This window comes from Camelus ferus, chromosome 16, assembly GCF_009834535.1.
Source record: "Camelus ferus isolate YT-003-E chromosome 16, BCGSAC_Cfer_1.0, whole genome shotgun sequence".
Classification (NCBI taxonomy): domain Eukaryota; kingdom Metazoa; phylum Chordata; class Mammalia; order Artiodactyla; family Camelidae; genus Camelus; species Camelus ferus.
Window position 1 is genome coordinate 35168192 of NC_045711.1, and position 26780 is coordinate 35194971.

General features: G+C 42.8%; 1 protein-coding gene across 3 annotated transcripts; it reads right to left on the reverse strand.

The window, feature by feature from the left end:
• Positions 1-312: 312 nt before the first annotated feature.
• On the reverse strand, positions 313-26240 carry DNAJC7 (DnaJ heat shock protein family (Hsp40) member C7). Of its 3 annotated transcripts, XM_032457201.1 has the most exons (16): positions 25734-25865; positions 18052-18249; positions 15321-15409; positions 14479-14603; positions 13966-14079; positions 13272-13346; positions 9642-9760; positions 8794-8947; positions 8105-8269; positions 7032-7123; positions 4686-4754; positions 3957-4030; positions 3422-3568; positions 3090-3242; positions 1109-1171; positions 313-651 (listed from the first exon to the last, which is right to left on the reverse strand). In XM_032457201.1, the coding sequence occupies exons 4-16, from the start codon at positions 14551-14553 to the stop codon at positions 614-616; spliced, it is 1338 nt and encodes a 445-aa protein (XP_032313092.1). In that variant the 5' UTR covers positions 14554-14603; positions 15321-15409; positions 18052-18249; positions 25734-25865; the 3' UTR covers positions 313-613. The 3 variants fall into 3 exon arrangements, with proteins under 3 accessions (XP_032313092.1, XP_032313091.1, XP_006183383.1); XM_032457200.1 differs by lacking the exon at positions 18052-18249 and having other exon boundaries at positions 25734-25939; XM_006183321.3 differs by lacking the exons at positions 4686-4754; positions 18052-18249 and having other exon boundaries at positions 25734-26240.
• Between the last annotated feature and the right edge of the window lie 540 nt (positions 26241-26780).

A 26780-nucleotide genomic window follows, 5' to 3' on the forward strand; every position in this document is an offset into this window, starting at 1 on the left:
CCTCTGAGTTAGCCCAGCCTGACACGTGGGACCCACACATGCCCTGTTAGCTTGGACACATGCAGCTTCCAGTGATTTCTGGTGGCCCCTACTGTAAAATAAGTGTGTTCTCTGAACTCTCTGCCCCATGACTGGCATCAGGCTGGGCCTGGGAGCATCCCCAGGGCCTGCTCAGCACTCAAAAGCTAAACAGGCTGGGGGAGCCAACCAGCCCCAGGTGCCCACACCCATCACGGGGTGTCAGCTACATGCTGGGGGCTCAGCTCTGGCCCACTGACTCTGGAGTGACACAAAGCAGCTGCCAGAGCAAAGTGCCAGAAAGGGTCAAAACATTTTATTCTCTTAATTTTTTTTTCTTTTTTAATAAAGTTAAACAGTAAAACAAGAATTCACAAGCTGCCCGTCCACCCGCTGCCTCCCTCCCCTACCCGCAGTCTTCAGCGCTGGCTCCCTTTCCTTCACCCCACTCACACAGACACAGGGTATCCAACTGAGAAAATGAAACTGCTCTAAGTATGTGGAGACATGATGATGGGAGGAGGTGAACTGTGTCCACATTCGAGGTTAAACTGAGCAAGTCTGCATTTTCTGGGTTCTGGATGGTTTCCTTTCATTAGCCAAATTGAAAAAAGAAATTCCCTGGACCAGATGCTGTAGGGAAAAGAAGGGCTTGTTAGCTGGCTCTCTAAGTTTTCTAGGGACGATCACTTTACCCTGATTATGGAAAGTCTTCAAGGGCTACTTCCAACTCAAACAGAAAAACCTCTAATGGTACCATATAGGCTGGTGGGCCCTTGGCTGTAGAAGGAAGCACGTGAGCAGGCTGTATTTGTGTAGTTCTAACACCTTCACTCTTGCAGAGCAGCTCTGGTACTAGGCAGCCTGGAGACGCCTCCCTAACACTGTGCAGATGTGGCACTAATGTTCCCAAGGCCAGGTGTGCCTGGAAACCTCCCCGTCTCCATCCCCAGCAGCACCTGAGTGGACAGATGTCCTGCTAGACGAGAATTCTGCTGCTTCCACTCATGGGCCCCTCTGACTCCCAAAGTGCTGCCTAACTGGGGAGTCACTGTATTGGCTTATGGTCTGGGAACTAAGGCACACTCACCTTCAAAGCTGAAGCCCCCAGGACCGCCAAAGAAAGCCTTGAAGATATTGTTTGCATCAAAATCTGTGGAGCAAAGTGAGAAGCAGAGAAGGCAGAAAAAGGTGAAAAAATCAGAAGTGTATGAAGAACTTATCAGTGAATATAGGTCTCCTAAGCTTTCCCAGATAGTTATCACATCCTTCCTTCCCACAAACTTCACAGACGAAGGGTGATCCCAACTCCTCTTTCCAAGCCTGGTCCCAAAGGAAAGCTTTCTTTGCCTCAACCCACTTCGCTGGGCCGCCTTCTCAACAACTGGAAATGCCATTTGCACTTTATGACATGACTTTCTCCACACTCTGTCTCCCTGTAATGCTGGGGCTGCTATTGAAAAGGCTAAAATTTATCACTTAAATGCTACCAAGACTGTAGGTAAGAATAAGACTTATGGTTTACTGCATCTGTTTGATGCCATGCTCTGTCTACACTGTATCCCAGAAAAAAAGCCATGGTTTATTAAGCATCTTCCAGGTGCCAATCATGGTGCTGGGTACTCTGCATACATTGTATCATTCCCACTTTATACTCAACAAAACCTAAGCAGGGAGCTCAAGTAACTTGCCTAAGATCCCGTGACCAGTGAAAGCAACAGAACCAAACATTCCAACTCCTGTCTGCCTCCAGCGCCGCAGGTCTCATGTCCCCAGCCCAGCCTACCTCCCAAGCTGCATAGAAGGATTTATCTGCACCAGCCGATCCCATAGGCACATGGTGTCAAAAAGTGAATTCTTTGCCTGTGGGTCTGCTCATCTTCCTGGGTCTCCTAGTTCAGTGAATGGCCCTAGCGAGTCAGCTATGCCAAAGCCTCTCAGCTTAGTCCTTTCCCTCTTGCAACACATTCAGCAACCAACTCCTGCTGATTCTAAAACTATCTCCCAATTATGCCTGCCCATCCTCTCCTAGTTACTGTGTCTTCCCTCCTCTCTTCACCCTTTCCAAACCAGCTCTCCCCACTGCCATCGCAAATATATTTCTAGAGCCTAAATTTGGTCCGTAGCTCCCCTACTTAACTCCCTTCAACAGCTATTTATAGCTCTTCTCAACTGCTGGGCAGAGCAATGTTTATTACTGGTAAACCTAGGTTTTTAAAACACACACGTACATCCCCTGAACTGGAGAGGTCAGAATTATCTATATAGCATCATCAATCTTATTTTAAATTCCAACAGATTTTCTCAGTGGAAGAGAAAAGGCAGGCATTAGAGGCAGTGGTCTGAGAACTGTGCATAGTTCGGGGCTTCTTTTATTTCCAACTGAGCTCACAGCAAGCAATGCTCACAGCTGTGCTTCACGTCACTCTAAATCTTCTGGGGAAACTGAAGCCTGTGAGGGCTTACAGGAATGTCTGAGATGCATAAATAATCACTCAGCAAACACTTTGCAGTGGGAGAAAAAAGAACTTCCAGCCAAAAGGAAAACCTTCTATTCCTTCCTCTAGCCTCTAAGGCCTGCCAAGGTCTGACCCAGCAACTGTGTGGCCCTCACCACCCCGTGCCTGGAGCACCCTCTTTCCTCCTAGCCTGTGCCCCTTGTAACTCCTCAAAGGTGCTATGCTTTCCTGCACATCCAAGCCCTTGTTAGCACGTGCCTCCTTGGCCCCCACTCTGCACCCTGGGCACCTGCTATGCTTAACTGCCCTCGTTGGACTCTGTATCTATTAGACCATGGGTCAGATTTGGCCTGTGGGCTAGAGTTTGCAAACCCCTGGACTGCGGGTTCCTGGAGGTCAGGGAACCTGTCTGATTCATGTTTGTTATTTTCTGCACCTATCACAGTACCTCACATTTCAAGGCACTCATCAAGGTGCACTCTACAAATTGCTGTACATCATACACTGGCTGATCACGTAAAACTCCTTGTGGAGTGTCTTTAGAAAAAAAAATGCCAACATTTCACAGCTGTCGGATTTACCCCAGGCTGCCCCTACTTGCTGCCAACTCACCACCCATGTTCATGCCCTCTTCATCCAGGTCCTGTCCACTGTCATAGCGAGTCTTTTTCTTGGGGTCAGAGAGAATGGTAAAAGCTTCTCCGACTTCTTTGAACTTTTTCTCCTCTTCCTTCTGAACTTCAGCACTAGCTCCACTGTGCCGATCTAGAGGGAGTACAGGAAGAACTCTGTCTCAAGAAAACCTTACATCTGATTTCAGAATTTGGTACTTCCCCAAATTTGGAAGGTACAGAACTTAGCAACACTTTATTCCAGCTGAAGAGCCTCTCTGAGGCCTTCACACTAGACTGAGCTTGGCAGCTCTACCTGGCTTATCTCCCCACCTGGATGGTGCATCAAGGCCCGTTTCCGATAAGCTTTCTTGATCTCGTCCTCAGAGGCATTCTTGTCTACTCCAAGAATCTTGTAGTAATCTTTCCTCTTACTCTTCTTCAGTTCCATCTGTGCATTTTTTAGGAGCTGTTTGTGTTCTAGAGGAAGATATCTAGTGTCAATGAACAAGTCTGATTCTGGCTTCCCCTACCAGGTCCCAGCCCTGAAGCCCTGAAGTTAGAAGCCTTGTTAACCATATCAGGGGCTTTTATGGTGTTTTCTTCTGGAGGTTAAAAAAAAATCTACTCATACTTAGGCTCTTCACATCAGCCTCATCACACAGAAGAAGTGAAAGTGACAGGGAGGATGAAGGACCAGAAAACAGGTGCCTTGTCACACACTCGAGATCTCTGTTCACTTCTTCCTGGCTGGTGATCAAATAAGCTCCAGGTACATCCCTGAACCAAACTACTCCTGTGTCTAGTTTTAGGACTTACAAGTCAGACCACACGGTTCCCTGAGAAACATGCTCTCAAACTTCTTTACCTTTTGTTTTCTCCGTCTGATATACTTTTTCATAGTCCCGTACTGCTTCTTCATACTGTTCTGTGTCCATGTAACTGAGAAGGAAATACAGGTGGTACAGTGACATAAACACCAACGGCTTCAGTATCACTCCAGGGGAAGAAGCATGGCTCAAGCAAGAGACACACTTTTGGTTGAGATGCTTCATGAAACAGGAGTCCTTAAGCTAGCAGTGACAAAAATTAACCTCCAGTTTCTCAGGAAAAAAGAAACAGGTCTCATGCCACTTGCACCTAACCAGCAAAGCGATACTCTGCTCTGAGTAGAAAGCAATCAAAGGGAGAAAAAGCTCCTTCTGATTTCACTCAGAGCCATCGAGAGGCATCTGGACTGCCTTAGGAGAGACGATGTGAAGGCACCTACTTGATTACTTGTGATTAAAACACAGGAGAAAAATTATGAAGTTAGATCAATGGATACGGAAGAGCTTTGAAAGCCAGAGTGCAATCAACATGCTGGGCTAGCTCCAACCCAGAAGAGAAGTGGGATCAGTGAGCCACTAGAAGGATCAAGTTCAAGGCGGTGGCTGCTGGCAAATGCTTTCATTAAGACTAATCAATCTGAGAGATGTGGGTTAGTGAGACAGAAAAGGAGATTCTAAACAGAGGCTTGCTCCTATTTCCATAGCACAGAAGAGAGAGGTCCCGGCCCAAGAAGAGAGGAAACCAGCGTGACAGGCTGATCGCCAACCTTTTAAGTGTCTCTTCCACAGAAGTAAAGTGGCATTTTCCTGATAGTATCACTGGCTCCAAGACTGGCCTACAGATTAAACAGACTGTGGTAGCGGTTCCAGAGACAAGCCACCATCAGCTGGGGATGGGAAACGACCACAAAGTGCAGCCAGCCCCTGCACAACAGAATTCAGTTTACTACGCTGCTGCTACACAAGCCCACCTTTGCAAACGTCACAGAGCCCCACCAGGCTTAGAGGCCAGGGCAAGGCGAGTGTTACTGATACGGCTGGCAAAAGAGAAGCCCAACATTATAGGTATCTCTGCTTTTCTGGCCACATCTTGATTTATGACTTTAAAAAATGGTGGCAAATCAATGCTCCATATACAGAGCACAAGTGCTACTCTAGGAGCACAGAGAACCCATTTACAGGATGGAATATAACATAAACAGAAGTAAAACTGATGGCTATGGGTGTAGAATGATCTGACAACCAACCAACCTCGATGGACCTCCAGGCCTTTACAATTAATGTATCAAACAAGCCTGTATTACAGTGATTTGCATTTTTATCTCACACTTTTAAAATTCAAGAACACCCTTACATTAAAATAATTTTTTTAAATTGAAGAAGTAGAAAAGTAAGTAGAGCTTTAGAGAAAATGGGAAACTCCAGTCCATGATGAGAGATGTAGCAAAAGTCTGGCCCCTCCCCACCTTTCGGGGTAAGCTGAGGCAGACTAGGGCAGCAGTCAGCCTCTGGTAAGGCTTTGGCTTGAACTAATCTCCAGGACGTCTTGCCAATCCCAGGTGCTTGAGTGGCCTGTTGCCAAGTCCTCAGCCAACTGTGCCAAACAGTGCATGCTGTCCCCTGTGGCAGGATCTCATGGCAGAGCCACTCAGAGGACAGTTCTGTTTCAGCCACAAAGATAAGTAGTTGTCTGATCAAAGCAATTCATGATTATTGTTTATTGCACACACATGAAAAATATAATACTCCAACGCATTACCCTCCTAACAAATGAAGGATTTTTTGTTTTCTCCCCACTCCGTTTAAACACTGCTGTGTTCCAATAAGCTGATATAGTATCATGTATCTAGCCACCACGTCCCCACTAGACATTCAGGTGATTCTTTTTTGTTATTAAAGATAACACCGCAGTAAACACATACAGCATTTTGTGTCTGTTAATATAAGCCTTTAGCTGGGTCAAAGGGTACTCTTTTGTCTTCTAAAGTTTCTGTGTTTGTCTGCAAGTGGTTTGCAAAGAGATGACTGACAGCTGGTCTCAAAGAATCTGTAGTATCATTCTACATAGTTTCTGTTTGACAGACTTAGTCATCTACGTAGAAATTCACTTGAAAAAAATAAAAGCACTAGACACGGGTAGTTTTCCTACTTTTTTAAAAACATGGATAATTTTGGGAAAACTAAATGGGAGGTGGACTATGCTCTGGACCACTGATGAGACTAGGGAGCTGAAGGAACTACGGGCTCATCAGGTGTCACCATAGCACCTGCTCTTTGGCTGTAAGGTTTCCCGACAAGGAATGGAATGGGTGCTGGAGAACCGGTATCATACTTTAGGAACTTTAAAGACAAGATGTTCTTCTTTGTCTGGGAAATAATCTGAAATAAGAAAAAATGCATTTTGGAGAGAGGTCTTTCCTAGCCCTTGCTAAGGTTCCTGTCTGGAGAAAAGTGGTAGGTTCAAGAGTAAGATGAACAAGTGCGCTGGGGAGCACCTGACTCGGAAAGCAAATCTGAGCACTAGATCTAGGCAGGCATGTCCTGGCTCATGCATCACCTGTCAGACAAGGATACTTCAAAAGGGGCTTCCTCATACTGCTGGGAGGCTGAGCCAGATTAAATCTCTTCCTACCGTAAGACTGTCTTCCCTAAACCAGAAAAACAGGATAAGCACAACTCTCAACTATCTCCAAGAGATACTTTTACTTTTTCCTCTTCCAAGCACCATACATTCATTCAACAAAACACTAAGTGAGTACCTACTGTGTGCCAAGCACTGTGCCAAGTTAGAGCAAAAGTGTACAATACAAAATAAAATCTCCAAAGGAAATGGATTTAAACTTTAACAAATGGAATTTGGGTCAGGCATCAGAGGAAACTTACTGACCGTGAGGGCCGTAAGACACAGGCATGGGAGACTGAGGGAGCTTGTGCAATCTCCTCCGCTGGAGGTCTATAAAGATAGCCTAGGGCTGGAACAATCCCACCTAGAGGCAGGGGGAAGGACCAAATGACCTCACAACATCCCTGGGTCTGCTCCATCATCTATAATGCAATTCCCCTGGTAGGCCAGCAGCAACTCCCTCTTCCCCCCACCTACAAGAGGCACTTACCACTGAGCTCTTCTCAAGTAGGCTTTTATGTAAGTGTCATCGAGCTTCACTGCATTTGTGCAGTCTTCTATTGCATCATCTAGTTTCCTAAGCTTCAGGAGAGAGAGAGCAGTCATACTTCACATCTTGGGTGATTGAGGGAGCCCAGAAGCTGTGGGCATGGCTTCAAAATTCTGAGAGGATGAGTCATGCTGGACCCCTAACTACCACACTCATTCTTAGTCCTGGGAAAGCCAGTATCTCCAAATTCAAAACTGACTTATTTTCTAGTTTTTTTTTGGGGGGGGGTTAATTAGGTTTATTTATTTATTTAGTGGAGGTATTGGGGACTGGACCCAGGATCGCCTGCATGTTAAGCATGCACTCTTCTACTGAGCTATACCCTTTCCTCTATTTTCTAATGATGGAAGCCAGGCACACTTATTTGCAAAAATAAACTACCTCTACCATTCCAGGTTAGTGCCTAACCAAGACATGGAAGTAGTAAGGGTGGTTCTTATCCTCTGTTCTTCTAGAGGCCAACTAGAGGGATCAGAATTATTGTGACTTTTTTTTAACTACTATGGCTCTGCAAGAGCAAGGAGCCTATTCTTGTTTCTTATGGTTGTGGAGGACAGCAGTGGGCACTCAGGACATTTTCAACTGAGCGTGGTGACCATGAGTTATGCTGGAGACAGAAACTAAGTTTGCCTCATACTCTAATTTCCTCCAAATCACTCCTTAAAAAAAAAACAAAAACAAACAAACAAACAAAAAAAACAAGCACATAGGCAAAAAGTAGCAATACTTAAAATGCTTTAAAAATTGTCCCAAAGCCTCTAGCCATTCTCTTACTGGAAGAAAGGATCTTGAGGAAGAACAGGTGGGAATGTCCTTCCAAATTGTCCCTCAAGTGCCCCTAAATTGCAGAGAAAAATAAAAGCTTGTCTCTCAGAGGGAAGTTCCTAAAAAGCTGAAATATCAACTGTTTCTCTTCTCATCTGGTTTACTCTCACTGGGCAAATTTCCCAAGACCTCTTTGTTGTCCCTTAAACATATCTCCATAGGCCCCAAGACCCAGACCAAGTGCTTACCTTGGAATTAACCGTACCCCGATTACAGTAGAGTTTAGCATTTGTTTTTATATTGTTGGGGTCTATCCTCAGGGCTTCTGTGTACAGTTCATATGCTAGCTTGTAATTTCCTTCTTTAAATGCTTTATTCCCATCTTCTTTCTTTGCTTTAAGTGCTTTGGCATTCTACAGAGAAAAGCAGGCAGAGGTCAGTTCACATCCAGAAAGCCTCAGACAACTACACAGAGAGGCCAGAGTCTATTTTCAACTTCTTAGATCCCAGTAGTTTAGCATCACATAGCCCCTACCCTGCCCAACCCCACCACCTGGGCTATTTGTTGCTCGCTGGTGCTTCCTACAGAGTGGACAGGGGAAACCAAGACTTACAAAGGAATACCAATGAGACTTGTGTTACCCAAGGTTTACCTTCACTCCCCAGGATAAGCATTACTATCTTTTCTTCACTGAAGGAAGGAAAAAATAAAAAACACACTCAGATGTTAAAGGATCTGACTCTACGTGATCACAGTTACCGTTAGGCATATAAAAATTGTCCTGAAATAATTTCTAATGAAAGGACCAAACATCCTGACAAAGCGGGAAGAAGTGCTATCGCATTCCTTGTGATTCCAAAACCTTCCACCCTAACTCTCTTTAAGGCTCAAAAAAGCAGCTTTTTTTCCTTCCCAGATCTGGCACCTAGAACTTACTCTGCAAGCAACGCAGGCCTTCTCGTGGTCAGGAGCCATCCTGAGAGCCTGTACAAAAAACTGAACCGCCTTCTCAATACAATCTTCATAATAAAGGCAAAGACCTCGTACATACAGAGCATCTGCATTGGTGGAATCCATTCGTAAAATGTCACTGCAACAGCCAGAAAGGGGCACATTCAGCTATGGTTTGAATCTCCCCACCATTACTATCATTTAGCCAGTTTTTTTCTTGACCACGTGCCTAATATGGAAAGTATCCAAAGGAAGACAGATTTCTAAGAGCTCTTCCCAGCCCATCCCTGAATAAATCACTTTTATTTATTTTTACACACTTCTTGTGCCATGCAATCTTTATTAGAATAGGGGTTGGTAAATACAGCCCACAGGGCCAAATCCTACCTGCTGCTGGTTTTTGTAAATAAAGTGTTATTGAAACTCAACCATCCCGTTCATTTATCTATAATCTATGGCTGCTTTTACACTATAGTGACAGAGTTGAATTACTGTTAATGGGGACCATATGGCCCGTAAAGCCCAAAATTTTGTATCCAGCCCTTTATAGTTTGCAAACCCCTTGGGTACAGAGAAAACAATACTTAAAAAACAAAAAACAAAAAATTCATGTATCTGTTCCTTCACATACAGCTCAAGTACCTACTGTATTACTGTATGTACCCTTGGGTTTTGGACCTGGTCTAACCTTTGGCTTTAAGTCCCAAGAAAGTCTGATCACCCTGGATGGCCTACCTACAGGACTATGTGGCAACTCCTGTTGTAGAGAGCTGCCAGACAGCATTCGTCCAGTGGTATCCAGAATTTAATGAAGAACTAGCCTGACTTCATACCTGGCCACAGACTGTGCTTCTGGATAACGACCCAGCATTGCTAAACATTCTGCTTTGAGGATTTTGAAGCGATGGCAGGCAGGGGCAAATTCTAGGGCACGGTCCATGCAGAAAACAACCTAAGTGGGAAAAAAAGAAAGCAAATAAGGGTTTTTGTTTTTTTTTCTTGCTGCTCTAGGTACCAATTTTTTTTTTTAAATTGAAGTACAGCTGATTTAAAAGCAAATAAAGTTCTTTATCCTGGTCTTCGCTTTAGTCTGGTCACAGGCAACAGGCAGATTGAAAGTAATATCAGAGTTTAAGACTATACCTAACTCACTTGATTAAACCACTGAAATGAAACCAGCTGATCCAGATAATAATGACAGCAAACACTTCATGAATACTTTATACATTAATCTATTTAATGCTTATAACAATTTTATTAAGTAGGTAGTATCACTACCCTTATTTTACTGATAAGAAAACTAGAGATTAAGTAACTTGTTCAAGGTCACCAAAGCCAGCAAGTGGTAGAAACAGGATTCGATATTGTTCAATTCAATCTAAGACTCCAGAGCCCATAACCTTAATCACAATGGTAAGGTGCCTCCACAGGGAATCACACCAATAGTGAATGTGATCAAAACTCACATTCTTCTAGTACAAATACTATCATTTTCTACTTTGCATAATCCATCATGCTAAGCCTAGTAAGACAAGGAATACCAAAAAGAACCCAATAAAGAATCACTGCTCCCAATATTACTGAAATTGCTCACAGTTCCCTCCTACCCATGAAGCTCATGTCTCACTGAGTACCTTGGTAATCACTCTTCCATTTCCATTTCAGTATAAAAATATACCAATAAAATAGTTCATTTTCAATGGTCCCAAACTATATAAACCAAAAAGCAAGTCACACACACACATACACACACATGGCTGGGATTATTTCAATCTTTCAGCTTCATAAAGGCTCTCCATATATTCCTGTTTTTTCTGAGTTGTTCTCTGAACTTTCACTTTTGGTTTATCTGCTATCCCTCGGAGATTCTTCCTGAACCATATTCTCCTCCAAGAATAACACACCCAACTTCAAAATCTGGAGTTAAGGGACACCCGTTCCTTCTTGAGAATCTAGCCATGGGGATTAGGAAGAGATGAAGTCTGAAAACTTGGAAGCAGAAATAACTCAAAGTTCATCCACAAAAGACTAGTTAGGTAATGTAGACATTCATATGATGGAATCCTATGTGGATCTAAAATGGAATGAAGACACTCTCCATACACTAATATGAAAAACTTGTAAGGCCTATTGAGTGAAAAAGCACAAGGTATAGAACTTTGTATAGTGTATTACCTTTCATGCAAAAAGAAAATTAAGCATCCACATTTGTATATGCTTATTTATGTAGAACAAAACTGTGGCAGGAAATGGAAGAAATGAGGACAGTGGTTACCCTAGGGGGCAGAGAGAAGACAAGTTTAGGGAAGCACTTATCACTATTTGTTTATACTTATTAGCTTTTGAGGCAAGAATAGCACCTATTCAAAATTTAAATTTAAAATTTAAGAATATGGGGAAGCAGGTTAACACCATGAAGTGTTGCACTGGGAAGACCTTCCACAATATCAAGATTAGTGGTGGGGACGTCTCTCCTTTAATGGCACAGGTTACTGCCCTGGAAGTTCTAGAGCAATATGAAAATTCAGGTGTTGTGTAGGGTAGCCATGGTGCTAACTTTTCCCCCCAGTTAGAAAGAAAAGTAATTGGGTGGTGAGCAGTCAGTTAAAATGTCAGCAGCCACACCCTGCTGCCTTCAGAAGGTTCTGTATGGAGATGGTTCGGCTCATGGTGGGGAGTGTCAGTTGGAACCTTAGTGCTTCACTTCCCGCCCCCCACCTCCCCATGACTATGGACAGCTGCAGGCAAAGAAGATCTTTGTTTCCTCCAAGTTCATCTGTTTCCCTTGCCAGGATCATAATTCTTCATTTGTGACATCACCATGTACTACAGTGGGGAGGGGCTGGGATGTCACAAACAGAGGATTCAGTCACAAACTGGGGATTCTGGCTCCAGAATGGGCAAGAAAGAAAAGAAATCCAAAAGACCACCTTTCAAGACAAAGCTTTTGCCTATGTAAACCTCAGAAAACGTGACAGGACACAGAAGTGCTTTTCAAACACACATACATAAAAACAAAGCAAAACAAAACTTATGAATCACACTACAAAGCCACTGTGGTTATTAAAACCAATGGACAGAGGAGGGATGCTAATAAGTTAATGCTGGGACTCTACATAAGCTAATCAGATATATTTATTACCAAATAAAAGACCATTACAGTATGGGACCTAAGAATGATACTTAACTGTACCCTCTTATCAAACATTTGAGTATCTGCTACAGAAAGCACTGAGCAAATTCCCACATACGAAGTGACAACTCCATTCCTTGACTGATACACTTATTTTAAGTGATCCTGAAAACTGATCCTTATCAGTGGGCCAGTGACACCCCCTTTTGAAACTCTAGTGAAAGCTACTTCCTACTTCCCAGTACCATCTAAAGAAGGGAATCAGGAATTACACAGACGAGGAGTAACCACTACAAAGATCTAGAAAGATATATGGAACTTTTATACCTTTCCCATGTTTCACACAGGCCAATCCCTTTGGCACGTACATTTCCCACGTACTATCGCACAGCTCCATAGAGGACAGTAGTGTGCTTTTGTAGCAAGGCCTAATGTCAAAACGGTAGTGATGAAAGGTTATGTACACTATCCAAAAATGTAAAAGAGGTCTCTTTCTTTTTTTGATTTATCGCTCCATCCAGTTCACACAAAGCAGGAGTTAAAGCTAATTCTCATTATTCTAATAAAAACAGGTTAGCCAAATCTAACATTTAATTCCAACTGGCTTTTTCCTTCTACTACTACTACTAACCCCACACTTTGAGGCTACCACCTTGTATCAGAAACAGGAACTAACTCAAATAACAAACTTGTATTTGTTTTTCATTATAAAGTGAAATATAATTAAGAAAAAAAGCACCTTAGCAAAAAAAAAAAATTAATGCTGTTGATGATGTGGAGCAACAGGAATGCTCGTTCATTGATGGTGGGAATACAAAATGATACAGCCACTGTGGGAGACAGTTCAGTCGTTTCTTGCAAAATGTAACATACTTTTACCATACAATCAAGCAATTGCACTTCTTGGTGTTAACCTCAAAGAGTTCAAATTTATGTCCACACAAAAACCTGCAAGTGGATGTTTAGAGCAGCTTTATAATTACCCAAAACTTGATTTTAACAAATGTACCTCTGGTGGGGGAACGCTGATAATGGGGGAGGCCATGCATGTGTGAGGCAGGGGACATATGGGAAATCTACCTCCCTCTCAATTTTGCTGTGAAACTAAAACTATTTAGAAAACAAAAACAAAACCAAATAAAAGTCTTAAAAAAAAAAAGTAAAAGAAAAAGTCAAAGCCAAATAAAAGTGATAATTTACTATTCTAGCTCTTCTGTACCACACTATTCTTCTAATCATTTCAAACACACACACACACACACACACACACACACACACACGGAACTTTGTGAGAAAGGACAGATGAAATTTCCTCATAGCTGTACTTTACCTTCCGAAAATCCCGCTTCTCAAAATCCGTTTCTGCTATTTTCTCATATTCTATGACTGCATTAGCATTCTTGAACTATACCAGAAAATCAGATAAGAGAAAGTTTTAATGAAGTTGTAGATTCAACAACCACAAAAACCAACAAGGCCTTGTGAATTTGCTGTATCAAAAAAATCAGAGCCACAGACTTTTCACACATCAAGTTGGTGAAGATGTAGCTGAGACTCCTTAGCAGAAATCAACCTTCACCCTCAATTTGAACTTAAAGTCAGAAACATACAAGTCACAACTCGATATACAAAGTAAAAGGCACCGTTAGGGGTTGAGCAGAAGTTCTGAGATTCTCACTAAAACTCATCCAGGAGTAAATTGGGTATATGTAAAGATGGAACTAAATTTGAACTAAATCTGAATTTACTCAACATTTTTAACCTCACTCAAATCAGTTCTTTGACACATCTGCTCATCTCAGAAACCCTCCAGTTTTTGCAGATTTCCAAAGCTGTAAATCATATTCAAAACTCCTTTTACAGATAAGGAAGCTGAGTTTCAGAGAGACTATGAGACTTGCATACAGTCACCCAGGTGTGACTGACGGTAGAAGTGAGACAAGATCTCAGTTCTGACTCTCAAGTCCCTATTCCTCTCAAATATACCACAGACTCTTTCAATACAGCCAGGACCAGACCCATACCTCCTGCTGTGCCTGAGCATTTTTGTGATCCAGCTCTAGGGCCCTCTGGAAACTACGACATGCTGCCATGGCATTCCCTAGAGATAGGTGGCATTTGCCTTCTCTTAGATGTCCCTAGAAGAAACACAAAGAGGGAAGAAAAGGAGCATGATTGGCCAAGCAGAGAGAAATCAACAACAGCAACAAATACCCACACAAAACCAGCAAAGGATGCAAATGGCCAGAGCAGCAGTTCTCAACCAGGGGTGATTCTGTCCTCCATGGGACACTTAGCAATGTTAGAGATAATTTTGGTTGTCACAACTGGGAAGGGAGGGGGTGCTACTCCAATCTAATGGTTAAAGGCCAGGGATGCTGCTAAAAATGTCCTACAATACATAGGACAGCCCCCTGCAATAAAGAAGTATCTGGCCCACAAAGTTAACTGTGTCAAGATTGAGAAACCTTGGGCTAGAAGCACTCAACTACAGCAACTCAATGCACCCCTCCGCCTCCAAGAGCCCCATCACATACCCGGACAAAACTGTCATCCAACCTCACTGACTGCTGTGCGTCTCCAAGAGCTTCCCGGAACCTTCCAAGCATCATCAAAGTGGCTGCTCGATTCCCATAATAGCTAGCATTTTTAGGACATTTATCTACAGGAAAGGCAGAATAATGTAAAAGTTTAGCATGGGTCACCACTTCAAAACCACAGGGGCCAACTCCCTCAGAACTATATCAAAGCACTCAAACGTTAATAGGAATGATGACATACTCTCTGTAAAAGGCCATGGCCAGATGTTTGACTACTTGCACAAATGGACAGGAGCAATGGTGCAACCAATTTAAAGAGAAAAGTTATTTAAAAATAACTCATACTCAGCTTCAAGGTGCACTGATTATCTTTTGAGGGGTCAGCATATTTATCTTCTTAATGATTTGTGTTTTATGTAATAAGATATGAAAATGAATTTGCATTTGTTGAGTTAGGGGTAGGGAGCCTGTAAGCGAGTTAGGTGAGAAAAATGCTGACACAGGATTAAAATATGCTGGCAGATCATGAGCACGGAGGTAGCTAAAATTTGTTAATATCTACAGACTATTTTCTAAGACAGTAAGTGAAGTGGCGATGACTGAGATGCATTTACATGGGTATCTTTTTGCCGCATTATCTGGAATTTCTGGAATTGCCTTTAACTTGCCAAATGAAGAACCACCTGCTTGAGCTAGAAAAAGTTATCGCTCATGAGGTCATTAAGCCCAAAAGAGTTCACACAGTAAGTTATTAACCCACTAAGCAAAAAGATACTTCTTACAAAGGAGCTAATTATAATAGTATTTGGCAAATTATTTTCCAGCATATTACTTCTCACCTATGGCTTTTGTATAATAGTTATAAGCTTCATTGTAATCTTTCTTGGCATAGTATGCATTTCCTTGTTCCTTGAAAGACTCTGCTTCTCTGAAAAGGAAAGAGAAAGAGAAAGAGAAAGTTACCATACCTAGGGAATAACCTCTGTAATCTCATGGGAGCAATCTCTGGTCTAGAGCTCCCGGTATACTGAGCTGAAAGTTAATGTGATACCTGAAGGGATTTATAGATTTGTTCGATGGGCTGATGGACCAAAAGGAGGTGCTAATGAAAGAATCCACATTCTTCAGATGCTATTTTTTGTCACTTAGATACATTCAAACTAAATCACGAAACTTCTCTCATGTTGCCTGACTTTCCTCACTTCTCCCGCCTGTGGTCATTCCCCATAGGATAGGCACATTTAGACATTCTCTCACAGAGACGGAATTTTTGTATTTATTTTCTTTCCACTGTGTCACAACTTCTGCCTCTTTAGCAAACTTACAAAAAAAAAAATCAGTTAAAGGTAATTCCATTCAAGGGCAATTGATTTCTCAACATGAAATGAGTCATATTCTTGGAGTTTTAATGATTTATTCTCTTGAAAACTGGGTACTGCATTTGTCACTGGAAGGACAAGCACAGCAGAAGCAGGTGGCAAAGGTGTTAAAAGCACAGCACACTGGTGTTTAAGACAGAGGATGGAGCTGAGTGACAGCAGAGACAAGAACTTAGATGACAGGGACATACAAGATACAGGCTGCCAGTGCCATGCTCTAAGAAGTACCCATCTACTGGTGCTTTCTCTGCCCATCACATCTATGTGGATACTTGTTGCCCCCTCTACCATCCTTCTAGTACCCTGTATAACCACCAAATGGGTAATATCAAGAATTATTTTTTTTTGCCCTACCCCAAAATTCATTTTTTGAAGCTATGCCATGAGACAAACTGTACTTTCCAAAAGGAACAATGTTATATAATTGGGAATTATATTGCTGAACAAGGAACTAGAATCAAATCAGGTATGACCAACAATGTCTTAAAGAACAACAAGCTTATATAACCTCTATCAAAGATACCCCCAAATCAGTCTAACGACCAATTTGAGTGAAAAAGATGAATCCTTTACCCAAATGATTACTGCAACAAAATTAAGTATCTGAGTACTTCTGTTTTAAGGAATAATCTTTCTTTTTCTGTCCTCTACACATGCTAAAAAGAACCTAGTTCAAGGGCTGCCTGGAGTGGGGACAAAGGTGCACAGTTCCTAACTTTGGTGATGGTCTAGGAATTTACAGCTTGATTCCATGGATACTGGCACTGGGGAAATTTGTGATGTTATTTACTTAATGTATTTTAAACTACAAACTGGCAAAGCTGCCCTCCTTTTCTTAAGGCAAGCTCCCTTTCCATTCTTCTCCATCACTGTCCTGGCAAGCTCTACTAACATGAAAAGTCTGCTGGCAGAAAGGAGAAGGAAGATAGGAATGACCTATAAATGTTGACAGATTTGAATAATTTTATACCAACTATCATAATGTTGTAAAGAGACCCTCTGCTATTAAAAGTTCTCAAGAAGGAAAAAAAATTCTCAAGAATCCCCCAACTGCAAGACTTATAAGACCAAGTGCAATCTTTCTACAAGGTGAACACCATCTTGTAACCCTAAATTAAGCCAAGCACTATAAAAACTATGAAGAACCTACCCTTTAAGAGGAGAGATGCCAGAAGATTTAAAGAAAGGGCTTCCTCAACCTGGATGTCAAAGGCTGAGTCAAACCACAATGAAGAAACAGAGGAGTAAGTTCAAAGGAAACATTAGGTCCAAATTGTACCCAAGAAAATCAAGTCTTCTCTTCAGTCGGCTAGTGATCAAGACCACACAAATCCTTGAGGAAAACCGAAGGCATCGAGGCACCTGGACAGATGTTGTGCCAGCAATATAAAGCTTGTTAGTCAAGGTAAAACATTCTGTAGAGCTACAGAAAGGTACACTATCTTATCAGGTGCCTGTTTTTCAAAGAGGAAATTAAGGCTTAAAGGTTAAAAACTCGCCTGAGGTCAGGATGTCGACCCATACCTGTGAGATCCCAGAGCTGCACACTGTCTACTAAGTTAAGCTCCACCTCTAAGGCTCACCTCTATTTTCTAAGACTTTAAGAATTAATCTGTACTGCTAACAACAGAATCCGGCAATGAATATGAACTTCTTTCAACTAAGACACAAAATAGCTCCAGAGTATAAATTCCAACTCCAGAACCACATTCTGGATTTAATCAAGCCAAATGGCATTCCTAACAATCAGTCTTAGAGAGAGCAGGGCTCCTTTCTCTTTAAGATCCAAGACCTAGTGAACTGGACTTTGCCTCCCCCAAGAAATGCATTTCATTTTAGTAAATGGTGAGTAGATTCCATTCTAGAGCAAACAAAGCGAGTAATGTAGAGTCAGCCCACAGCAGAAAGAACAAGAAGAATTGTGTTGTGACAAGTTACCATGTTTTTAACTTCACACTGCACAGCATCAGGCCAGAATTAGCTATTCCCACACAACTGCCTCATGAAAAGGACTTATTTTCATAGAAACATGGTTGATTAACAGCTGCCTAAACAATAGGCACTTAGTGCTTTTAGACTGAATGCTTTTTTTTTTTTTTTTGCCTCCAGGTCCAATGCCCAAAGTGGAGTCCCTCCTTCATTTTCAACCTCCCCACCAAATACACGACAAGCTTTAACCAATGGGCCTGACCCTGCGAGACCAGCCGAGGAAAGAGTGGATCTTTGGAATCCAGCATGGCAGCAGCAAGAACTGAACAAGGCTGCATCAGGAACAATTCCAGGGTCAAATCCATTCAAGTCCTGCCTGGGAGTCTGAGAAAGGGCTGAAGCTTGTTCAAGTTGCCTTTACAGCAAAGGGAGTGAAGGATGAGATGTCAAAGGCGTGGGACTGGAAAAGAAGGAGAAGAGCTGGTTAACACTGGAGTTGAGGGCAATCTGGCAGTGGCATCTGTCACTCCACTCACTGCTAGGGTCAATTCATTTAAGAACCAAGTGAGGTTACAACATGTATCTAAAACACATCAGTACTGAGAAAGGAAGAATTAGGATTAATTGGATTCTCCTGGACCAGTTAAAAAAGGAAAGCATTCCAAAAGGAACTAAATTAAACTACAGATTATTTTCTATGGCCACAAAAAAAATTCAGACTAGACCCTGAAATATAATACCCCATCAAAACATAGACTTGGCTGTAACTGACCTGATGGTGCTATTAACAGGTACACTGTACCTCTAGGACATTTTCAAAATTTCAGAACACTTGCGAAGATCTTCACAACCTTCTGAAGTTATGATGGTAATATCACGTGTCCTCCAACAGAGGAACATTAGTGAGGCACCCAAGATAGCTGCACAGGTTTCCTCACCCCATGTTTTTTCCACTAGATTCTGTTAATAGTAAGGTTTTTAGATTAAAACCAATTTATCTAGTTCTCCACCCAAATCTTGCATAACTCCAAGCAGAATAAGCTTCCCCTCTCTGATTCACCAAGAGATGGTGGGAATGACTCTACCTCCACCTTTCTAGTCCTTTCACCTTAATAGCCAGCAACAAATTCTTGTGAAAACAGCTACTGAACAGTTTTCCAAAAACTCTGCCCTCTTTGTATGTATGATGGGAGGGTCATTATACATACATCATGTCCCACAATAGGATCAGCGCTAGAGGGCCAGGCCGGCCTTCCCTCTGACAGACATAGGTAAGGAGAGCACATCCTCTTGCTCTGCTTTGCTATTTTAAAATGTATTTATTTTTCAGAAATAATCTCATCAATTACAAAGCTGCAGTATGAAAGCCTGCTCTTCTAACATTACATGTGTGTTAAAACTCTGCATATCCTCTGATCACGCAGTTTTATTCTCTCCCAATTTGGCATTCGTTCATCACAGATGCTAATTACACCAACAAATGCTGCCTAGGGACTCATTTGGTATCACACAGGTCTCAGCAGGGCTCAGCATCATGTGATCAAATCAGACAACTCGGGCTTATGATCTCTAGCCAACTCTGCACATTTACAGCTCAGCTAAATTGAAAACACATTAAAACACCATGAGTGACATCGCAACATGCCCCAAATTAGATGCTCTACATAAAAACTTCCATTTTTCTCTTAAATACTTTCAAGTTGAATATTTAGGCAGTATCTTTGCCTTAGGGCAACTAGTCTATCTTCTAGCAATTAAAGAGGTATTTAGAAACTTTAGTCAGCTTTCACTAATGCAGGATTCACTGGGGGGTAGTTTTTTAATACATCTCAACATGACTGGGTTCTCTCTGGAATTACTTCACAAACATATTTGTAAAATACCATTTTTAGATTTATTCTACCTCAGTGCATGAAAAATAAAGACTAACATGGTTTCATCTTTCTACATTTTCAACCTAGGAAATACTAATTAGATTTCTGAATGACCAGGGGGAAAAAAAAACAGTGGTTTTATTTCAAGCATTTGGCTAGAATTATGTATTTTTAATAAAGCTCAGCTCTTCCAATAGCCATTAATAATAGTTTAAATCAAAACAGATGTAGCAGTTTGAATGAGGTCTTTTCCCCGCTTTTTCTTTGCATTTTCTTGATGTATTTTGCTACTCCAGAAGTGGGAGAAAAATCTAGCTTTGCTAAAATTACAACGCAGGACTAAATGATTTCTTCTGTTAGAGTAGATGAGTGTTTGGGGCCTCGGATGTGGAGACTTTTTATTGGCAGGAAGAACCTTAGAGAAAGATATCTTTCCTTTTTCTACTCTCAGGCTTTTAATAATAATACTTCATACTGCCAATGAGTATTCTTTATACATTCCTATTATATTTACTATTCCAAAATGTCACCCTTACTCTCTTGTATTCAGTCAAATTTACTAGCTGCTTGTTGATCTAGAAATGTCCTCCACCCTTCAGAATTTACGGGATCTTTGCCAGTCTTAGAGTAGAAATTCCTTCCTCCTTCCCACAGTCCGAAACCACTTGTCCCCAAAGGCATGTCATAGGGCCTGTTTCATGTTGTACTCTCTCTGACCTTCATGAGAGTAAAGTAAAAGGAACCCAGGAGCCTTTTATTCTATCTTACCAAATGCGTACTGTTCTGTTTCTTTCTTTTTTATCCTCCAACCAATCTAACAATTTAAGTTTCACATGACCTGGAACAATTCCACAGATAGTGTGCTTGTTAAATGCAAGGTGCTATATGCTTAGCACAAATAAAGGCTTCATAATGGTCCACAGGAAACGGAGGGTGGGCTCTATCCAGCTGCTACCTGTTGGTAACGGTGGGCTACTCAGCTTCCTTTACCCAATTTTCTATAGAACAGACAGCTGCTTTCATTTAAAAGCCCAATTAAAACACCTGCCCTCTCTGCAAAAAGAGGAGATGAAGATGAAGAAAATACATCAGTTCAAATTGTTCTCTGCCGGGACATTCAGGGGGAAGCCTCAATGGAGGCAGAGCCAGAAGAGACGAAGAGGCGCCAAGCGGAGTCACGGATACCAACTGCACAAGGCAGTAGCACTCTCTGCTGCTCGAGTAGGGAAGGACACCAGGCATCACACTGGAGTTGGCTGTCTTATTCAGTGGGGGAAAAAAAAGCAAGCAACCAATCAGTCCAGATGAAAATTCCAGCATTGCAGGCAGGAGGATATTCTGGCTTCAACTATTAAAAACTTACACTAACTTAATTTACACTTGAGTGGGAGATGGTACAATCTGTGGCATCTACCTAACCTTCATTTATCCCTGGGGAGAGGAGACCCAACCATAAAGTTGCTTCTGAGAAATAAGCTTCTCAGAGGCCACTCTGAGGACACAAGTCACTGGCTTTTCAGCATTTAGCCATAGGCTTGTTTTCATAATATGTCCCCAAACCCACCATTTTCTATCCCTTGGTTTCTTATTCTGTGACAACTCCCACTATGCTCATGGGGACACCAGCACTCATCAAAAATCTAAAATTGAGGAACTGTAGTTAAGAAAAAGGCTGCTTTCTGAGTTGGGTTTTTTTTTTTTTTTTGGCGGCGGGGACCAGAGTCAGGAGTTTACTATCAACTGTTATTTTGCTTCTGAAGTTCTCCTGGTTCCCCAGTTCACCAGGGGGTCGACATCTCAGAGCAAACTGCCTGAGGAAGAACTCTCAGGACAGAAATTCGAACAAGAAAGAGAGGGTCCTGCTTGTGTCACACACCATCCCCCAAGAGCTTAATATTAAATTACAATCAGAAGAGATAGTTGACACTTACATTTCACAATCTGTCTTCCCCACACAAAGTCATGCACCGACAGAATATTAGGTCTCAGAATCAGACTTTAAAATTCAAATATCCCTCCTCATGTTACCATTCTCTCATGTTCCTGTTCTTACTGCTGAAATTCAGACAGTTTAAAAGAATACCTGGAACGACCTCTAAGTAACTTCCACATCACTCAGCACTGCAGAAAGGGAGAACATTAGTGGAGTAAGGGAGAAATGGGCTCTCAGAGGGACTTTGCATCAGACCACAAGGCACCTAGGCAGCCGCCGACCACTGTTCTCCAATCTTCTAAAGTCCTAGAGAAAGAAAGCAAAGGCAAGTGCCCAGTACTCAGCTTTTAAAAACTTGAAATACTAGCTTCAATAACTAAACCAATCCCTGATTGGCTGGAATGTACAATAAGGCTGGGCTTTAAGCCAATCAGAGTTCTGGTCGTTGGAAATGAACTAGACACTAGAGAAACTGCCATTTCATTCAAACTGCTCAATTTACCTGGCTTTGGTTAATACGTGGATGTGTACTAAAGCAGCAAGGAACAGAGAGATCCTTTCTCTGTACTCTACTTTTGCTCCAGCAATGATTATTTAATAATTTTTCCCCTTGTTACTGTCAGGGTTCAATCAATTAATTTGCTGGTATTCAAGACTGTATTCCTAGGTTTATCCCTTCCTTAATCATGATGTTTTTTGTCCCACGTCCCATTTCTTCATCTCTGAGCCAACACTTAAAGTACACCAAAATGAAAATGAAAATGAAACCTGAGAGCAGTGTTTATCACTGACTTGGGTTCAAGATCAAAAATAAATTCCCATTCAGCTTGCAGGCTTTCTCTAGCTGCCTGCCCTGGAACTTCAAGAGAAAGTTTAGGAAAATGACACAACATTGTAAACTGACTATAACTCAATTTAAAAAAAAAAGAGAGAAAGTTTAGGGGGTCAAATGCCTAAGAATTTGAAACAGGGTGGGGAAGAAGAGGGGAGGAAAGGCATCCATACCCACAAGCTCTTCAGTTAAGACCACAAACTCCAAAATGTCCTGAGAAGCTGTATTAAACAGAACTACAGCAGACCCTGGGATATGGATTCAGGGTTCAGTGCTTCCCACCAAGAATACAGACAGAGAAATAAAAGGCAAAATCCACAAAGAGTTTACAATACCTAAGGACTAAGAAAGGGTCTAATAATAATTGTTCTTACTTGCGTCCCTCAGGAAAACAGATACTGAGAAGTTAAGACTATCAGCTCAAGGCATCAGGTAAGGATGTTCTGGCTCCTAAGTTGATGGCTCAGGTTGGTTTACAGCTCACTGTCCAGTCATGCCAGGTATATATGCTGAGCCACAGAAGTGCTTCCTCTACTGATGAGCAACTTGAAACCCTTCGATTTTACCATCATAAAGACCACCTACGAAGACCAAACTGTTCCCGAACCCAGGAAATGGGACCAGAGAGCCTGCACTCAAGACAGGCATTCATGTATTAGGCAAAGCAATCAGCAACTTCCCAGGAAAATGTAAGGCCTTAAACAAGCTGTAATGTAAAAACCTCTGAAATTTAGCTCTCTGGCTCCCCAAGCAGTTTTATCTATTCTGGTGAGCAAAGAGAAATAATAATATTCATGTACAGAAGAACCCTGATCTATTTTGGAGTGCCAACCGATACATCTTTTATTTTAGCCTCTCAGCTGCTATGAGGGAAAAAGAACTTTGTCAGAGTGAAAGGCAAAAAAACTGAAGTCCACTTCTTTCTCTCTAGAGATGCCTTGAAAGCTCCTCTCATTTTGCCCCCAGTGGGACTGTAATAGTTCAGCAGCAGCAGCAGCAGCAGCAGCAGCAGGATGCCTGCCTTTGCGCCAAGATGCAAGGAAGGACTCCTTGCTTGCCTTCACAAAAACAACCCAAGAGACCCATCAACTCCCGTGTCCCCAAGTGAACTGGTAGCAGCACTGTAACGAGAGACACAAACTTAGCCAAATGACTAACGAAGTCAGATAGTAAAGGGCAAATATGCCTATCCCTGCCCTCTGCTGGGGCTACACTGGAGGATTCCGGAATATCTGAAAAATGTATAACCACCTTCCTCCAAAACTTCTAAATCACCACCCAATTTTCAGCATTGGAAAGCTACACATAAACAAGGCTTTTTCTTACTAACAGAGCTCAATGTTTACCTTCCTAAGGACGCCTTATATGGCAGGAAGTCAAACTGTGACTTTTTTTTATTTCACTATATTTTCTTTTTGATTTGTTCACATAACTACTACATAATAAGCATTTGTTTAATGATGTCTAAAAGAAACCTATATAAATATATTTAGTATATAAGTATTTTATAAGATGGATTTTTCATAGTTAAATTTGTAGGTTTTTTTCTCCTTAGTGGTAGATAAAACAACCATGCATTTTACAATCAATGACATCATAAATTCCATGAAATAAGGCAATTAACGTAAGTCAATATCCTCCCTTGAATATTCTGTTATACTGCTACTAAATATCATGTTTTTGTGTGACTGTGTGATGTGCTCACCTGTTTTATGTTTTTTATGACAGAATATCCTCTAAGGCTGTGAGGTTTTTTTTAAGGAAAAGGATTTACTTTATATAGGGGCTCTGAAATGAAACTCAAATTAGGGACAGTCCCTATGTCAGAGATTTATACCGAGTAGAGTGAGTTTATTTCAAATTACAAATAGCCCCGGTCCCTATTTATAGCACAAAGAACCACTTGCACTCCTTCCAAACACAGGTAAAGTAAATCCTTACAACTAATTTAGGCTCTGTCTGCGTTGGGAGGAGTTTTACTTCCCATTTTGCAGTTCCTTAATAATGCTGATGATGCTTACTTCTATATACCTGGACAGAACTAGTTTGTGAAAACTCAAAACTAAGAACAGATTTTGACTCTGGTTTCTTGCCTTCTCTGATATCCCAGGACCTACTACACTTTGTCAGCCAATGGCAAGAACGTGGGACACTAGCTGCAGTAACTACCCTTAAGCTTGACAACTATTATTTCTGCACCCACTGAGTACCTCGTTTCAAACTCGGATGGTAAACAAAAACAAGAACAAAAACAAACCCTCAGGATCCTGATTTTAGATCTCATGAACTAATCACCACCTCAAATCACCCAGACTGAAGCCACAGTGGGCTTGGTATAAAGACATGAAATACGTGGGATGGAGACTGAGGGAACTGTAGTCAATTAACCTGCAGTTGATACAGAAAGGGCTGCAAACTTCCAGAACCGTTTCGTTAATTCGCTTCAGGATTAGGACAAGTATGACTACCTACAACTGTGTTCCAATCCCACTTCCAATAACCTGCCTTAGCTGTAGCCAGAATCCAGAGTGTTCTCGAAAACCACTCACTCAGCAGCTCCCTTGGCTAGTCCAGACTGGCAATCTCGAGCCACTGCGGCTGCCCAGCAGCGTCAACAGCACCCAAGCAGCTGTCCTCCTCCTTGCTGCTTAACTTAAACAGTCCTGGGGAAAATGAGGATCTTAGGAAGGATGGAAGGAGAGCGTCTGACGTATAGAGCACAAGACAAGCCCCTCACCCTTCTTTCTCTATCATCTTCGACTTCTGGGGTAACCGGGGGAGGGGGGACATGACCAGGTCAATAATGAAAACATAACAATCACCTCAGATTCAGACTAATGCCCGCTGGGGTATAATGATGGAGAAAAAGGGGTGAGGAGAGCAAGGGCTTTGGAGACGCAAAGTGCTGACAGACAACACTGTACAGAAGTTAACAAGAGAAGGAGGGGGTCGGGGGCGATGTAAGAAGCCGTCATCATCGCCGCGCCGCCTCCCCCACCCCGCAACAGGCCTCCGAGATCCCCTCAGAGACCCGGCCTCTACAATAAGGACGACCTTCCTCTCTACTGGTGAACAAGGCAGTGCCTCAGCTCCACAGTCAGGCGGAAGCGGCAGGGGAGGGCCGACCTCCGAGAGCGCCCCTTCAGGGGGTCCATCCGGACTCGATCTCAGCTGGTGTGTGTTGGGTGGTGGGGGGGCTCGGAGGGCGGGGCATCCCCTCAACAGGGCTGCACAACAGCAAGAACAGCGTTCCCGGAGCCACAGAGCTGAAGCTCGCCCCTTCTCCCACCCTGCTACTCAGTTACCTCTTCGCTTCCTCGTCGTCCAGCAGCTCTGGCTCGGTCGCCGCCATTACCACATCGCACTCCGCGGCAGCCGCCATCTTACCGCCGGGACCAGAGAGCCGGGTGGGAGGCCGGCCGCGAAGAGCACTTCCGGTCGGAGCATCGAGCAGTTCGGCGGCACTGCGCCCAGAGGGGCTCCCTCGGGCCCGCCTACCAGCGAGAGGCTCTGCTTGAGGCCAGAGCGGCCTCCCGGCCCCGGAGGTCCACAGAGGTCTCCGTGCCGGGGCGGGGGCCCAGGGACGGTTCCTGTGCGTAGGGGGCGCCACTTTACCCGTGGGTCGAAAGGAGGGGTGTAGGAGGGTGTCGCCGCTCTAGTCTTTGGCTTGCCTCAGTATTTTGAGAGCCTCGTTGCCATAACAACTTTCAAATCCTAAAAAGTCTCCTGTGAGGCTCAGGGGAGGGTGAGTTGGCCAGAGACTCGATGACCCAGGACTCTAGAGGGGAAGAGCTCCCCCACTGCTACCTTCCCGACCTTGGAGTGTGTCTACAGCTTCCTCCCACGAAAGGCAAGAAGAGACACTTTAAGTCCAGTTTCCCCAGCATTCATCGGCACCTGGAAGCCCTGCCCAACCAAGCCAGGGGAACGCAGGGCGTCTTCACACTGTACCTTTCATCCCCTCTGGATCTCCAAGCACCACCTGGTTCATCACCCTAATGACGCTGACCCTTTTATGAGACTGCTTTCATGTCAGCCGCCCGGGAGTGCCATCTCAGCATTAAGCCTAGGAAGGGTGGCACGGGGCCCCAGACCCTGCCCTGAAGTTTATAAGGCAGCTCGCAGGGTGAGGTCCCTGCTCCATAGTGTCCCCAATGCTGCCAACCCTCATATAAACTCCCTGCTCAGCACGCTTGTCTTGCAGAATGTAGTCTGCATTGGGAACTCAGGAGAGGGCAAGGACACAGCCTAATCATCTTCGTTGTATTTCCGTTCACCTGAACAAATCATATTTGTGGATTTAAATTAAATTGGTGTTTTCTGAGGTTAAATTTTTACAGTCAAAAGGTACT